General features: G+C 37.0%; 1 protein-coding gene across 16 annotated transcripts in view; it reads left to right on the top strand.

Moving 5' to 3' along the window:
* Positions 1-16108, top strand: part of AFDN (afadin, adherens junction formation factor) — a 122315-nt gene that overhangs the window by 18714 nt on the left and 87493 nt on the right. For 11 of the 16 annotated variants that reach the window (XR_009818328.1, XM_061991587.1, XM_061991584.1 and 8 more), the window contains exons 2-3: positions 13614-13809; positions 15226-15341. Coding sequence is in view for 15 of the 16 variants with exons in the window: in XM_061991587.1 (XP_061847571.1) it covers positions 13614-13809; positions 15226-15341 (312 nt within the window). In the remaining variant the exon portion in view is untranslated. The remainder of the gene's footprint in view (positions 1-13613; positions 13810-15225; positions 15342-16108) is intronic. The other 5 variants (XM_061991595.1, XM_061991582.1, XM_061991594.1 and 2 more) reach the window with 1 other exon arrangement.

Below are 16108 nucleotides of genomic sequence, written 5' to 3'. Positions count from 1 at the left end.
TCTCAGGGCTGTTAAAACTCTGTCAGGGTTTGTGTGTAGACAACATCTGATGATGTGTTTCACAGAAAGTCTCTTGGCACCACTGAGGAATTCCGCAACCATTTGTGTAATTCCTACTTTAATGAAAAATACTTTAGAGGCCAGTGTTAGTAGCTGGTGATTGTAGCTCTAATGTTCTCTGTACTCAGGTGCTCCTGATGTTTTAGGAAAACAATAATTGCAGTGGAAAATAACATTGCTTTGGTATTGGGTAACTCTAGCTATTAACTAAAGTTAACTTTAGTTATTATTTAGTTGTTTTTAATTGACGTAATAGAAAGCTGTATTTATTTTTATGCAGTTCTACTCTTAGTCGTGAGATCTTATGTCTTCTAGTATTATAAACAAATTAAGACTTCTCAGTTAAGTGATTTACTAATTGAAATAAAGCCTGGATTTATTTTAATAGCCTTTCTTAGGCCTTTTATACTGAGTTTCAAATACTGTATTACTTTCACAGTGTTTTGTCGTTGAGCCTTAGACAAGTGAAATGGATGATTAGATAGGAATGGTGAAATACCTGATTTTTATCACTGCTAGATGTGGTTAAAGCTGGCCTCTAACTTGTGCCCAGTTGGTCAGAGTTCTGGATCCATAGAGGTGTTCCTTAATTCCGTAAATTATTCTTCTTAGTTTTATATTGAGTGCCAGTAGCTACACAGGGCAAAAGTATGAGAATGAGATTTCATATTTACAGCTTAAGCTAGTAAAATGGAGTTCTAGCGGCAAAAGAGTGCTCCCCTCACCCTCTCTTCAGTGTTTCTTTTAATCCTTTCTTTATGCTGGCATCGGGTTTTACGTGACTCCATGGTGAAGTTCTTAAGAAAGCTGGGGGACTGGGATTAATTCTTCTTGGGTTTTTCTCTAAAGTAGCTCATTAGAGTTCACCTAAATGCTTGTGTTGAAGCAGTTGAAGTGACACATATCTGGAGGGGGGCAACTTAGGAGAGGGAAAGCCCCTTCAAATGTAACTGCTTGTTGCCATGGGGTTAGCTTAATGTCATACTCTCCTTAGCTGCCATGTAGAAACAGGACATGTAATTTTCTTTCTGATGTAGTCTTGCAGGAATCAGCAATTAGGGACTTACAAGGAATTTATTCCCATGTCTGTGTGAGTAGTACATTGAGTGTTCTGTTCTAATAATACTGACATGGAGGATACATGAAAGAAGACAGCATGTTAGGGTATAGATAGAGATCTTCTTGTTAGATGAACCTATTTACAAAGCAAAACCTTTCAGCCTATGAGCTTGCCTTCTAGTCTGGTAGAATAGATGGTTGTAGATGGCAGCAAGGGTCCAAACCCTAGCAGAAAAGGAAATAGGTAGGTAATAGGAGGATAAAATGCTTCTTCATGAGAAGGGTGCCAACTCAAGTGCAAAGCATAAAGGTGTATTGTTATGTTGATAGCTACATAATATCATCCCTTTCACATAAATAGAGGAAGTAAAATCAGAACCAAAGCAATATTTTGGTTGTGCAAGCAAATTAGTAAGAAATCTGTTTATGTGTCTAGGAGTACTTTGAACTGGCTTTTGTGTTAGAATAGATGAATTTGTTTGTAGTATGAGAATAGGGAGCTTTACAAAACATTGAGTGCAAAATCACTATCGGTCTGAAGATACTGTATATGATGTGTCAGCAGAAAAACCTTTTTTTAGTTGTCAGCAGTTGTTTTTAAATGCAACTAACTGAAGCTGGATGTCATCAACCAAACACAGTGCTTGATGAAGTTGTTACCAAACATTATACAGCAGATTAGGTGTTGAATAATACAAGAAGGCTATCAACAGATACATATTACCAAAGTATTAGAACTACTGTAAAGATTTTTCTTTTTTTTTTTCCTCCCCCTCAAGCTACCTGTGGCCTTGGTAGTCCTCTCAACTAAGATTAAGATAACTAAGAACATTAATAAGCTGATTCATAAGTTTTAAGAAGTTATTAAGTTGGAGGCCTGTGGCCAGTGGACCAGTCTTTTTCAACATCTTCATCAATGACCTGGATGAGGGGACAGAGTGTACCCTCAGCAAGTTGGCTGATGACACCAAACTGGGAGGACTGGCTGATTCCCCAGAAGACTGTGCTGCCATTCAGCGGGATCTCGACCGGCTTGAGAGATTCAACATGGACAAGTGCAGAGTCGTGCATCTAGGGAGGAACAACCCCATGCACGAGTACAGGCTGGGGATTGACCTGCTGGAGAGCAGCTCTGCAGAGAGAGAGACCTGGGAGTCCTGATTGATAATAAGCTAACCATGAGCCAGCAATGTGCCCCTGTGGCCAAGAAGGCCAATGGCATCCTGGGATGCATCAAGAACAGTGTGGTCAGCAGGTCAAGGGAGGTTCTTCTCCTCCTTTACTCTGCCCTGATGAGGCCTCATCTGGAGTATTGTGTCTAGTTCTGGGTTCCTCAGCTCAAACGGGACAGAGAACTTCTGGAGAGAGTCCAGCACAGGGCCACCAAGATGATCAGGGGACCAGAACATCTTTCATATGAGGAAAGGCTGCGGGAACTGGGGCTGTTTGGTCTAGAAAAGAGGAGACTGAGGGGAGATCTTATTAACATTTACAAATATCTAAATGGTGAGTGTCAGGAGGTTGAGACTTGCCTTTTTTCTGTAGTACCTAGCAACAGGATAAGGGGTAATGGGATGAAGCTGGAACACAAAAAGTTCCACTTAAATATAAGAAACAACTATATCACTGTGAGGGTGAGGGAGCCCTGGCACAGGCTGCCCAGAGGGGTTGTGGAGTTTACTTGGAGGTCTTCAAGACCCGTGTACACATGTTCCTATGCAACCTGATCTAGGTAAACCTGCTTCTGCATGGGGGTTGGACTAGATCTCTAAAGGTCCCTTCCAACCCCTACCATTCTATGATTCCTTTAAATAATTAAAAAAAAAAATCATTCAAAATGATAATTTTTGGAGGTGTTCTTGAGTGACAGAATTTTTGAAAACACACTGTTTTGGACTCCTGTTTGGAAATTGCAGCATGGACCTAGTATTTCTTTTAAATAATCAAAAAGATTACAGTTAATACTTTTAATCATGGCTTAAACTGTGGCGTTTTAATATGTAAATTTAACTACCTGTTTAACTATATCTGTGGTGAATAAATATCCGTCTTCAGCATGTATGGTAGAAGTAACTAGAGGATGTCATAGCTTTTTTGAAGCTGCATATAAGCACTGTGGTTATGTATCTTAGGCTATAATATGGTTATCTCACTAAATTACATTTCACAGTGCAGATTTTGGATTTGCCTTTCTTTGTGGAACTAATATTGTAGATGCGGATGATTATAGAGCTTTAAGTCGGACTTTTTTTCCCTTAAAAAGGAAAGAAGGGACATTTCAGGTAGAGCAGAAAAAGAATAGCTCAAAAAGAAGCTTGATTTCCTCCCTTTATTTCCACAGTATTTATTACAACAAAATTGTGCTTTCGGCTACATTTTGCAATTGTATTATTCCTTCAAACCTACTTGACTAACCTAATTTACTTGGAAAATAACTTTCTGAAATTCAGTCAGATATTGGGTTTGAATCAATATGTACTGGAATGTATGAATTTAATGTTTGTAGACCAAATTCCAAGAGAGCATGATGATAATTGTGCAACTGGAATGAATTTACGTGTTGACCGTTAGTGTCTCTTGATGTCATGAAATGGGTAATGAGGTTAATGAAGCTGGCAACCCTCCGGTGCAATTCCTGTGCTATCACATTGCTTTTTGGCAAGATCTTGACCTGCTTATAAAACCTTTAGTAATGTCAAATTGGCAGTGAGCTTTTAACCACACCTTAAACAGATTGAGAGGGGTTTTTTTATTTGTTTGTTTGGGACCCCTTTCTTCACAAATCTACATGCACAATAATCACTTGTTGGGCTGCCTGGTTTGCGTTTTGCCAGGTATCATCCTCTTAAATTTTTATTGGCTGTATAATTCCTCATATCTGTAGCTGCTTTAAGGTCTCTCAGAAAAGAAGTACATACTTTGTACTCCCTCTAAAATGTTTTTAAGTGGATCTGACCTGTCTCAGAAGATGAGGCGGGACATTTGGGTCCTGATCTAGTCAAGAATACTTTTTGTGTTAAAAGAAAGATCTAAGACGTTTTGGTGTTGTATGGGGTTTTGATTTTTCTTTTTTGTCATTGTTTGGGGTTCTTTTTAAGTCTCTTCCCTCCCATCTCAAATAGATTTCCTGCTGCAGTTTGTCTGCTCCAGGAGAATCAGGTGCTTGTCTCCTGTTCAGCTTGTTAGCATTCCTACTTTAAACTCCTGACTAATTAGCCTGGTTGCCAAAGCACTTTTGTGCAGAGTATCAGATAGCACCCAGAGTTTTTGTAATTCAGTCGGTGTAGCTGGATATCTTAACCCTATACAGTGCAGATTCCACCTCATCCCACAGGAGTGAGAAACTAAGGTAACACAGTTTTTCTTTGCAGAGTGTAAGTCTTTCCTGGCTTTGTCAGCAGAAAAATAAATATATGACGTTGACCCTGGTTGCATTATTTTAAAATGACCCTATTTTTATGGTTTCTTTTGGTACTGTGTTGCATCATACTACAGCCAGATACTAAAATGGTACAAATGCAGTGCTATTTACAAGAAATTAATCCAGACGGATGTTTATTTAAAGCATTATTGTTATCACTTTTTTTTGGTCGTGCAGTGAGCATTTATTTCCTGTATTTCCAGTATACAGGATGTGCTGAGAGCAAATACAAATGAATACTTTGTGGAGTGAATGTCAGATGGCTGAAGTGAGGGTAGTTTCTGAGCTGCTCTGTGTATTGGTTAGTGTGCATACCAGCTTGTCAGATTTGGTTTTTAATTGATCATTCAATTGTTAGATAGAGCCTTCAGCCTATGTGGGGAGTGTGAAGTTGCCACAGTAAGTGGTCAGATAGAGGCAAGACAACAGATTTATTTTCCACTGTGGAAGTGTATGTACTTCTGGACGCTAGAAACTTAGGAGGGAAAAGTTAGTAATAACTTGATTTGTGCCATCTGTAATAAAACTGTGGTCAGCTTTGGGAATGCCAGAAGAATGACAAAGGTCTTCACTTTTTACCTGCATATTTCAAAATGTAACCTGATTGCCTCTAGTTTTAAAACCCCACTTTGGAAGAGAGATTGTCACTATACCTAGAAAGAGTTTATTACCATGCTACCATTCTATGATCCTATGCCTTCAGAAATGTATAAACGCTGCATGAGAAAACAGAAACAGAATTAAGTGTTGCCTGGGTGCTGTCAAGTCAACCAGACAAAATGATGATGATGATGATACTGTGCTACTGAGCAGGTATGAAAGTGAGAGCAGTCAAATTAGGTTGGATAGATGAGCTGCTGGCTGTGACACTTCTGTTGCCTTCTTTGGTCCTGTGCTTGACTGACCTCTGCAAAGACTTAACAGGCTGCCATGCCAGCATAGACCGAAATAAACAAAAAAGTAGTGCCTGCTGGCTTATAATGCTGTAAAATCTCTGTGCATGGTCCAGCGTGTGCAGCTGCTAGTGTAGAAGTGAGAATAAAGTGCCTAGCTTGGCAGAGGTTACTGTTTCATGGTTCCTTCAAGTTAATACAAGGTGCCAGCACTGACAGTTTACTCTACATTGAGGTGGAGGTGGTGGGGTAATCTCTTCTGAGTTAGTTGACTTGATTCATGTTACTGTACAGTTGCAGGATGCTGGTGCCTGGCATAAGGAAGGAGGTGGCACTAATTGTCTTGGTATGAGGAAGTGCTTTCTGCAGCAGCTAGTGTTTCTCTTGCTTTGAAGTGACCCATGTGCCTACATGTTTCTTGCTGCAGCAAGTAAAGGCAGTCTTTTTTGTGGCCTGATTGATGGCCGAAGATGCTAAATACAGGGATTGCAACTCTGCAGATTGTTATCAAGTAGCAATGCCAAGGAAAAAATCAGACCTCCAGTGCCTGAACTTTCATTCTCCTTAAAATTTTTCTGTTCTGTTTTGGTTTGAGGTGGATGTGATAACCTGTTCCTCCAAATCAGAGTGTTTAAAAGGAACAGTCTTTAACACTAAGTTATTTTGAGAGCTCATATTTATGTAAACATTTTTAGGAAAAGACAAATTTGGAAGAGTATAGTAGATTGTCCTTTAATTCTTTTGAAGTTTTGTGGAGTTGCTTATGAGCATTTGGCTCTTAGTGACAGACTGTAGGTAAACAGTAGAAAGGTAAGCAATGTATTCTTGATGCCCATTACTATATGTTATTTTTGCACTTGAATCTAGAGATGACATATGTAAAATCAAGGGAGACTTTGTTTAGGTTTTGACTGGCTTTGTACTTGGTTTAAAATGCTCTAGAGCTCTGCCCATATTTTTGTTTTGTTGCTGACAGCTGTTTCAGGGTATTCTGATGCACCAAGTGTATGTCAATTACTTTTCATTTTTTCTGTCATGTCACCTTCCTAAAATGTTTTTATAATAGTAGTTATTATTTGTTAGCTTTTTTGTGTCTGTGCCTATTTTCAAATAATCTATTGACAGTGACTGCCAGATTCTCAGTATTGTGATATTGAGAGAGTCACTGAATGAAACCAATACAGTTTATAAAGAGTGGTGTGATTTAACCTGAGGGTATGATTTAATTTCCTGTTGCTTTATTTGTTGCATTTTGAATTTAATCAGTCTAATTTAATGAATGATTAGAGAACTGTAGTGCTCATTATTGAAAATATTTTTGTTTAGAGTGTTTCAGTTGACTCTACTAGATTTCCTTTTGTAAGAACACTTTCTCTGACTAGTTGAAAGGTTAAATGATGCTGTCCGTGGCAGCTGAACAGTAAAATACCCTGCACGTGGCAGACAGCTGCTGTGTGTTTTGAGTGCTGTTGAGATTTTGTTGATCAGTTACTACTATAGGTTTGAAAATTAGAATTAGAAGGTTAACCTGTACTGGTTTTGGGGAGCACCCATTGCAGATTTTTGTTTGTTTTTAATGGTAGCTGCTTCTGGAGTCATGTATCTTGCTGGAAGATGCTTCATTGTGTAAGTGTCTTTTGTAGAAGGCTTTAAAAAAGTGTTTTTGGAATGAAGCATGAGTGATGGCTGCATACTGAGTCTGGTGGCTTTGGCACAATATAATTCTGAAAAGAATTATTTGTTGTTGTTGTTTTGAAGTAGACAGGAAATATTCTGGTCCATCTACTTCATGGAGATAAGTCTGTTTTGAAGTTTATTTTTTGGATTGTGAGGTGTAATTCAACAGGAAGATACTGAAGATTATGTAATGTTTGTTTCATCCTAAGAATTATTATATTAATTAATCTTGCTATGTGGGCAGATAGATAACTGGAAAGAGGGAGAATGCATATAGAGTATGCACAGTAGAATATTTGCATCTGTGATAATTCAAGGCTGACATGAGCATTCAAGCTACTTTTATGAAAGTAAATCCTTTTTTAGGGTATTAGTTATATTTATGGGCATGAACTTTGGCCTTAGTTTAAGATTTTATTTATCTAACATTTGTTACCAACCATAGTGGGTTTTGCATCAACTTCGTGGTATTACACTTACAAATATGAAAATATTTATGATACCTCTTGCTTTTAAATCTTGAGGTTCTGTTGCCTATTGTAGAGAGACTGGTTGCTAAGATCTAGTATTCTTCAGTAAAATAGAGGATTTCATTTAGTTGTACTCCTGTCATGGTTTACTGATAATTCTCTCTGATAGAATGCTCGGCTATTGGTAGTGCTTCTGTGAACATTATGGTGTATGTAAATTGTTGTGGCAGAATGAGTCATTGTGTAGTGGAAAGTCATTGTTGATCCAGGGGTGAAAAGTTTGGAAGAGGAAGTAAAGATGATGAAAACGATTTTTTTTTTTTTTAATAGGAGCTATTTTTTCACCTGTGTTATTCTTCCTCTCTTCTCTTGGAACCATTTAGGGTATTCCTTTTTTAATGTTGAAGCTGTACTTAATTGAAGATGCCGAAAGAACTATAGCTGAGCAAGAATACTGCTTTTCATTACTACATGGAAAACAGTTTGTTACAGTTAACAGGGTTTTTTTTTCAAAAAAAGGCTATTTAGAATTTGTTTTTAATAGTTGACTGTAGAGTTTGTGTACAAAAATACTGTCTATCCTGTAGTTTCAAGTTGAGACTGCTGAGAATGCATGCTAGAAACCTCCTCATGTAATTTCAGTGCTTACTCCCTTCTCCCTTAGCAGTTCAATGTACTTGAATTTTAAAATTTTGTAGGAATACTTTAGAAAAAAATAATATTCATTAGAATTGCACAGACTTCTTGCACACTTACAGCTTTTGGAGAAGGAATGGAAGCAATTGCATTTTACTCTGTAGTCTGACAATACGTCCAGGTAGAAAGGCATTATGTAATTGTTTTGGAATGTCTTGCAATGATAATACTGTTGTTACGCTGACCTCTTATGTCAATATCATGACCAGAATTCATTTGATAGCAGCTTCTATTTGCTTTAATTCTAATTGTTGCACTGTGGGTTGGTTTTATTGTGATTTATATTCTATTAGCAAAACTCCCACGCAACAAGTATGTGTACCTGAATAATAATTGCAGCTTAGTTAGGAGTTAGTTTTCTGTAGATTTTTGCCAATGGTATTTGAATAGGACAGAAATAAAGATGTGACATTCTTAAAGCTCTTTTTTTGGCATTTTCTAGATGTAGTTATGCAGAATGCTGCTTGCATTCTGCAACGCTGTTGTCAATGCAACTAAAAGAGCAAAGATAGGCTCGTGGGGTGGTTACAGATGAGGATTTCTGAAGGGAAATTTGTGCATTCTGTACTGCTCAAGAGATGGATAGTGTACAGTGTACTTAAGTATTGAAGTATGTATTGCTTCATGATGGATATGGGGGGGATAGTAGTTTAAAAGCGCACAAGTATTATTTTCTTGACTTGTGGGATCTGTGATCTTGATCTTCTCATTCATTGTCGTGGTGTACGTATTGACATAATACTTTCTTATTGCCTTTTCTGACACTTTAAAGGAGGGGTTTCCTTTCTCATATGTGAGCATGGCTATAGATTACTGTTTCTGGTTATTGCTGCTTTGTTTGCGGAAGCCTTTGTGATTCTTCAGGAAGTCCAGGTTTCCCCGATACAGACCTCGTCATGTTACATTGCAGGCTTTTTCAAACTTAACTTAGAGCACAGTCTTCATCTCCTCCTTGTTTTTCATATTTCTTCTTAATTATGTTCTTATTGTGTGAAAATAATTGAATAATTGCAGGGGACCTAGTTTTGGTGGGAGTTTTCAAATAGGTATTTAATACCGCTGTCTTCCATAACTGTTCCTAATTTTAGTATGTGTGTGTAACCAGCCACCGTAATTGGAGATGGAAGCTTGAGATGCCCTTCTCTGCCTCCCCTTACTTATTTGCATTTCTATATAACATAACTTCAAATGAGTTATTATCTTGATCATTCCTGATTATTGCTTTAAAGCAGAAGCATTTACTTGTTAGTAAGTAATTGGCAGTTGGATTTAAAAATCAAACCATTTTGATGAAACACATCACTTTGAAAACTTATATGTCACATTTTCAGTTTTAAGTGTGACTGATCTGTGTGACACTCTTCTGTACTGAAGTCTGTTCACTTCCTGCTTTTGTAGTGCGTTTTCAGTTGATGATGGTCTGAGGTCATCAAGAAGGATGTCAGAGGAGGATGATGGCACTGAGAACGCAGATATTTTCCAAGAATGTTTCATGAAAGCTTGTCACAAGATTTTGTAGAATTTTTAAGTCTTCTTTTGTTGTGAAGTTGTTGTTTCAAGTGTGCCATCCTGATGCTTTCCTGTGTTTTTATTATCTTTTTCTAAAGACACACTCTTTTTGTTTTTGAGACTATGCCTCTGTCACTGACTTCATGAAAAAGTGCTTCAGCTGCTTAGAAATTACTTTCTAGCTAATCTTTGTTTCTCAGTTTTTCTTCCTGAGGCTCAAAAAGAGGTTACAAAACTGAGAAACAAAGATTAGCTAGAAAGTTTTCATTATATAAATGGGAAACTTCTTTTGAATTAGATATACTTCTAGTAACTGCTCTGAATCCTTCTAATAGTAGTAAGAAGGGATAATTAGGTTTTGTATTTAAGGATAAAATGACTTTTATGATTTGAAATGCTTAGGAAGAGCTGTCGTCACCTAGATGCTTTTAAAATATTTTGCAGTCAAGGTGATCAGAACTAAAATATACTGAAAAATGGCTGTGCTCATGTAACAGGAGATTGTTCTGTGTCCTCACATACCTACATAAGGAGTCATGGACTTGCACAGCAGATACATAAAATACCTAAAATGAGATCACATGAGGACACTAAAATTGCTTGTGATGCATATGAACTCCCAAGAGGAATGTAAAAGACTGTTCATATGCTTAAGTTATGAATTAATTTTAAAATCCAGAAAACATTTCAACTTGTTTCTTGTAATTTATAAATGGCAATTCTTCAGAGAAAGATGATTTTAAGAGGTTTGTAAAAGTTTTGAGGAGATTTCTCTACTTAGAACTATTTGTTAGGCAGTAACAGATCTTTGTATATATTTAGTTTAGGACTAGTGAATTTTATTCTTTAGCTTCCTCTCTTGGCATAGGTCTATGTAATAAACTGCATTGAATTTACCTGGCAGTTTTGACAGAGAAATTCAGAAGTGAGTGAGCTTGAGCATGAAATTCTCCTGTGAAAAATAGAGAATCCAAATTTAAACGTAATGCCTACCTTGTTGCCTTGTGAGTGGTGACATAGGTCTCTGCATGTTTGTTATTGAACTGTTAAGCATGTCGCCAGAAAGTTAAATATGTTTTGAACTGGAGATGTGTTTTCTTTTTCAACTGTCAAACAACTAGATCAAAATATAAAAATATATAAAGATATAATTTATAAAAATAGCCATGGCTGTTTTGTGAAGCATCAAGTTAAAGGGCATTTACAGGAGAGGCAACCATTTAAATCAGTCTGAAAGAGTCTGTGGAATGTGACTCAATGTGACCTGCAGGAATGTTCTCTATAGTAGATATCATAGCATACTTAGCTTAATTTTTCTTGCAGGAACTACAAAATTTTCAAACTCAATTGGGAATACAGCATAGCTATGCTCAGAAAGCTTGGTAAAGTTAAAAGAGGCAACTAGTAGCAAAATACTTATGCCTGCTGAGAATTAAAGATGCCATGCTGGAGGTACAGACCATAAGCGTGCCAGTTATCAAGGGAAGTGTGAAAGGAAGCTGGCATGGCAAAGATAGTTATTAGAAAGCTGAAGTAGTGTTTAAATGGGGAAAACTCTAAGGAGATACAATTTAGCAAGTAGAATATAAAAGCATACGATAGAAAAAAAATCATTTGAGTAATAAATTTGGAGAAGTCTTTAACTACCTTTCAGCCCATTAGCAAACCCACCATAAGCTGTAGGGTCATGTAATGATCACTATGTAAAATGAATTTTCAGAACATAAGGTAATAGCAGAAAAACTTTGTACTTGTTGTAGAAAATCTTGGAAAGGTTGACCTGCTGGGAAGCTTTTATGGGTAACTCATCAGAGTTACAAATCAGCATGTGTTAAGAGTTTAGAAAACAAATGGACAATATGAACTCAAAGTGTTGGAACCAGACAGTCTTCATCCAGTAACCTTATAGAAAGTGAGGGATAGAGTAATTTTACTAAGGGGTGTGCAATGACTTCTTTAGCTAGACACCTTTAGATTGTTGGATATAAATGCAGTGTGAGACATATTAAAAGGATGTTTACTCAGGATGTTGTCTGTGCTGATTAGGAACTACAGTTATGTGCAGAATTCCTGGATGCGCGGTAATGATATAGGTTGTGGAAAGGTCAACAGAGCTTTATGTAGTAGCTAGGTTTTGCAGAAGTCATTCAGTAGCCTTCTGCATGAGAAGAAAATCCTCACATGGATAATTAGTTAATAATTAGATAACTAGACATAAAGTGGGTAGTATGGTTTTCAGAGGTGAGTGGTAAATGTTACAGAAGTGTTCAGGGTAGAAGAATTGAGACTCACTTTTGAATAATTGCAATTAAGTCGAGAGTGGATGAGGAGATGGCAGTTGGAGAGGCATGTGGAAGCTGTAACTCCTTGCAGGAAGGAACACTAGTTTGGGATTACAATAGATAGTTCTGTGGGAACACCAAATTAGGCTAAGAAAAAATAACTGTTAGGATGATAACAGAGAATGAATCAAAGCTAGCCATTGTCAAGGTCTGTGGTGCATTTGTATCTGACTTGTATTGGTACAGCCTTTGAGTGCCCTGGGAAGAACAATGCTTACTGCTATGTGTATATCTAGGTGACTGGAATCTTTGTCTTTAGTGTAGGTTCTAACTTTTTTTTTTTTTTTCCTTTTGTGTGGGCCTTCTGAATTTTTGTTGTTGTTTGTTTGTTTCAGTAACTATCTCAGGTTCTTTGCACGTAGTGATGTGTTTTGTGTGATCTATTGTAGTACTTGGAAGAGGCCATGCTTAGCGTGAAATCTACCACTGCCCTGGGCTCCTAAGGATGTATCTTTTTCAAATCCTCTGGAAAGTGAAGACAGGAGCAATGATCATTAAACCCTAGAGTAAACTTGGCAATGTCAACTAGGGCACTTGAATCTTCTTGATTCCCCTGAGTGTGAGACCCCATGACTGGTGGCATTTATGCAAGGAATGAAAGTTGGCCAGGTGGAGACCACTGGGGAACTAAAATTTGAATTTGTAGTCAGTATTCTGACCAGCAATGGAGCTGCATGATCGGTAGTTTGGTAGGCTGGAGTGGAGCTGGAGTAGACTAATAGCTAAGGAAAATATTTGAGGATGTGAACTTACACAGTTTAAACAGATCAGTGTTGCAGATATGCTGTAGTCACCTGTTTAACAGTTGCCTTTCTTCCTTTCACCTTGCATTGGTACTGGAGCTTTTCTTTACTCCCAGAGTGTTTAGGGTGCTGTACCAAAGACAAACCTTTCTGAAAATGTAATGTAAACCAAACAAATTATTTAGCTTCCTGAACAGGCTGTTTTGGGACAAACAGATGCCAACATAAGAGAGAGGAATGCATGAAGGGGGAGAAATAGGAGAGAAAAGATAGTAGTTTGGTCTGCTGTGACAGAAAGCTGTTTTTTATGGGACATGTTGCTGTTCCTTGAGCACATTTAGCCTGCTCTCTTACAGACATGAGATACAGAGACCTACTCTGGATAAAAAAATACATTGAGACTACTTTCAAGATACATTTCTGGATTGATTTTTTTTTTTTTAACATTTTTATTAATTGTCCTTCAGGTAAACCAGATGATAACTTTAAATTAAAACTGACTTGAATATTCAAGTTTTAAATGTTTGCAGTAATATAGAATACTTAATTTATTTTTTCAGAATATCCTTGTTTCTTCAAGCTTATGGTGTCCCAGTTAGTAAATTCTGCTTTCCTCAACATCTTGAAAACCAGTGTGATATCTGAATGTCTAAGTTCATAATATATTTGTAACAAATAATAAAAGAATTCTGAACCTTGTAACTGTTACCTAGTACTCAGGTTTATATTTTTATTTTTTACAGGATCTGGAGTTTCATGGAGTAATGAGGTTCTACTTTCAAGACAAAGCAGCTGGAAATTTTGCAACAAAATGTATCCGTGTCTCTAGTACCGCCACAACTCAAGATGTGATAGAAACTCTCGCAGAGAAGTTTCGACCAGACATGCGAATGTTGTCATCCCCTAAATACTCACTTTATGAGGTGCATGTCAGTGGAGGTTAGTATATATTCATGAAGTCATCCCTGTATCCACAGTATCTTCCTGTCCACCCTCAGCCAAAATAAATCTTTAGGTTTGTCTCCAGCTTCTAAGTGACATACAACCTGGGGGTTTTGTTCCTAAGTACGTCATCGCGACTAATTGTTATGTGCGGGAGTGGTATTTTAAGATGTAAGCACCCATATCAGGCCTGCAGTTTATATAAGTTTTGATTGTGGTCCATTAGATGCTGTACTTGACATCCTGTTAATTTGTTGATGTTTTTGAGTTGCAATTTTTAGGACTACTAGGTAAAGACTAAGTTTATAGTGGGAGAATAAGAGTGTTAAATTGGAGCACTTAAGAGCACATCCTCAGTTCTTTGATGTTGTGGGCCTTTATTAGTTAGCCTTATAATGCATGTTTTTTTACTGCTAAATTGAGGGAAGTTCAACATACTATTGTTTGAAGCCACTGTGTTTCTTAAACAGATGCTTTCATGTTTCATATCTCAATAGCCTTTTCATGCTGCTAGCATTTCTGTCTCCCAACCCTGGTAGAAAGATTCAGGTTGGAATGTGGTAGTGTGCATGTGTGGTAGTGGGTGGAGACTGGAATAGGGGAAACTAGCTTTTTTTTCTCTTACCTTCTTTTGTGTACTTCAGAAACTTACACTTTAAATTCTGCTTTTGAAAGACTGAAAATAACTTAGTTTGAGATAGAGAATGGAAATTTATTGAGATGTGTGTCACTTTTCGTGGTCTACAAATGATGACTTGATGTGAATTATATGAGATTAGGGGGAAAGCGCATGTGTCCACTAATTTAAGCAATGAATAGTATGTGGGGGTTTTTCTGTTTAGGTTTCTTTAAAAATTTGTGGTCAAAATGAACTTGTTTCTTTTGTAGAGCAAGTTCCTGATGTTTAAAATGTTGCTAAATTAAATTTTGTCTAATATATGTGCATAGTAGATTTTGCTTTTGTTTAATAATCTGGTCTATTTTTGTGCAGTCTTTCCAGAATAGTAGTTTTTGGGGCACAGTCAGACCGGCTTAAATTTGAAACAAGGAAAATTAGTATTTGGAAGTCTCACAAAGAAAGTTACAAAGCTTGAAACATTATAACTGTACATGTAACTTCTCCTGAGAGAGAATCTGTGTTCTCAGCCTTCAGTTCTGACAAAGGAGATATGCAGGACTGTTTTATGCAGATCTTTAGTTTGTGTAGATAGGACGAATACACTTAGTCTGATTGTTGGAAAGGGAACATAGCTTTCTACTTTGTCAGGCTTTCTGTCCCTATGTTTAACAGGTAAGCATCAACTGATATGTACTCCTCAGAAAACCTTTTGGTTTTTTGAAGAGCATAACTTGTTTCTAAATCTCTTTGCTCTTGAGGTGCTAAGTAATTTACTGCTTTTCATTTTTTTGAAGAAGAAAGAAGATTAGATGTAGATGAGAAGCCTCTTGTTGTACAATTAAACTGGAACAAAGATGATCGAGAGGGGAGATTTGTTCTCAAGAATGAAAATGATATGCTTCCTCCAAAGGTGAGAGTTTAAGGACTATGCTAGTGATAACAGCAATTTTGAAATGTGTGGGTCTTGCTTATATAGTAAAACATAATTTCTGCCTTTCTAATTCCTGAAAACAACTGCTGCTGCTGACCTTTGATACCTGGAGCAAGTCTTTGTAAATACTTAAAATGTATCTTTGCAGCATAGCATTTTTGTGATCTTTCAGGTGGCTTGTGATGCTTTGATCCTTGTTGTTATCTAGTACTGGAGCATGCAATGCCTAAAGAACTTAGAGCTTGCTTTGTTCTCGTATGAGAAATTAAAGATTTCCTCAAATAGTATACGATGGCAAAGACCTAAGAGATAATCCTACCTCATGCAGAGCCTTTAAAAGGAGATGCCAGAGGGAATTAAATAACTAAAAATTGTTACCTCTCTAGGTAACATTCCGTTTCTTAACAAAAGTGGTGAGAGACTGTTTCCCTTATGTGGAGGTTGTGAGGGTTTTTTTTATCTTCAGCAGCTATACAAAAACTTTTTTTAAAAAAAGGAATTAAAAAATGTTCATTTAAAATTAAATTAGATCAGACTATGGGTCCTGAAGTCATATCATTATAGGTAGAATATCAAACTTGGATGTTCATGGCAATGGGAAGATATGCTGTTCACTGTAGGCTATCTTCAGACAAGCTTTTCTTTTTGAACTGAACATTAAATTTCTTTTGCTCTTGGAATTAGAGCTGCTTGATTTTAAGGATGCTTCGAGTATAGGTACCTGAGCTATTCTTACACTATATATT

The sequence above is a fragment of the Colius striatus genome, chromosome 2 (assembly GCF_028858725.1).
Source record: "Colius striatus isolate bColStr4 chromosome 2, bColStr4.1.hap1, whole genome shotgun sequence".
In the NCBI taxonomy this organism is placed as follows: Eukaryota; Metazoa; Chordata; class Aves; order Coliiformes; family Coliidae; genus Colius; species Colius striatus.
Note: the sequence above shows the minus strand (reverse complement) of the source record. Positions and strands in the feature narration are given on the sequence as shown.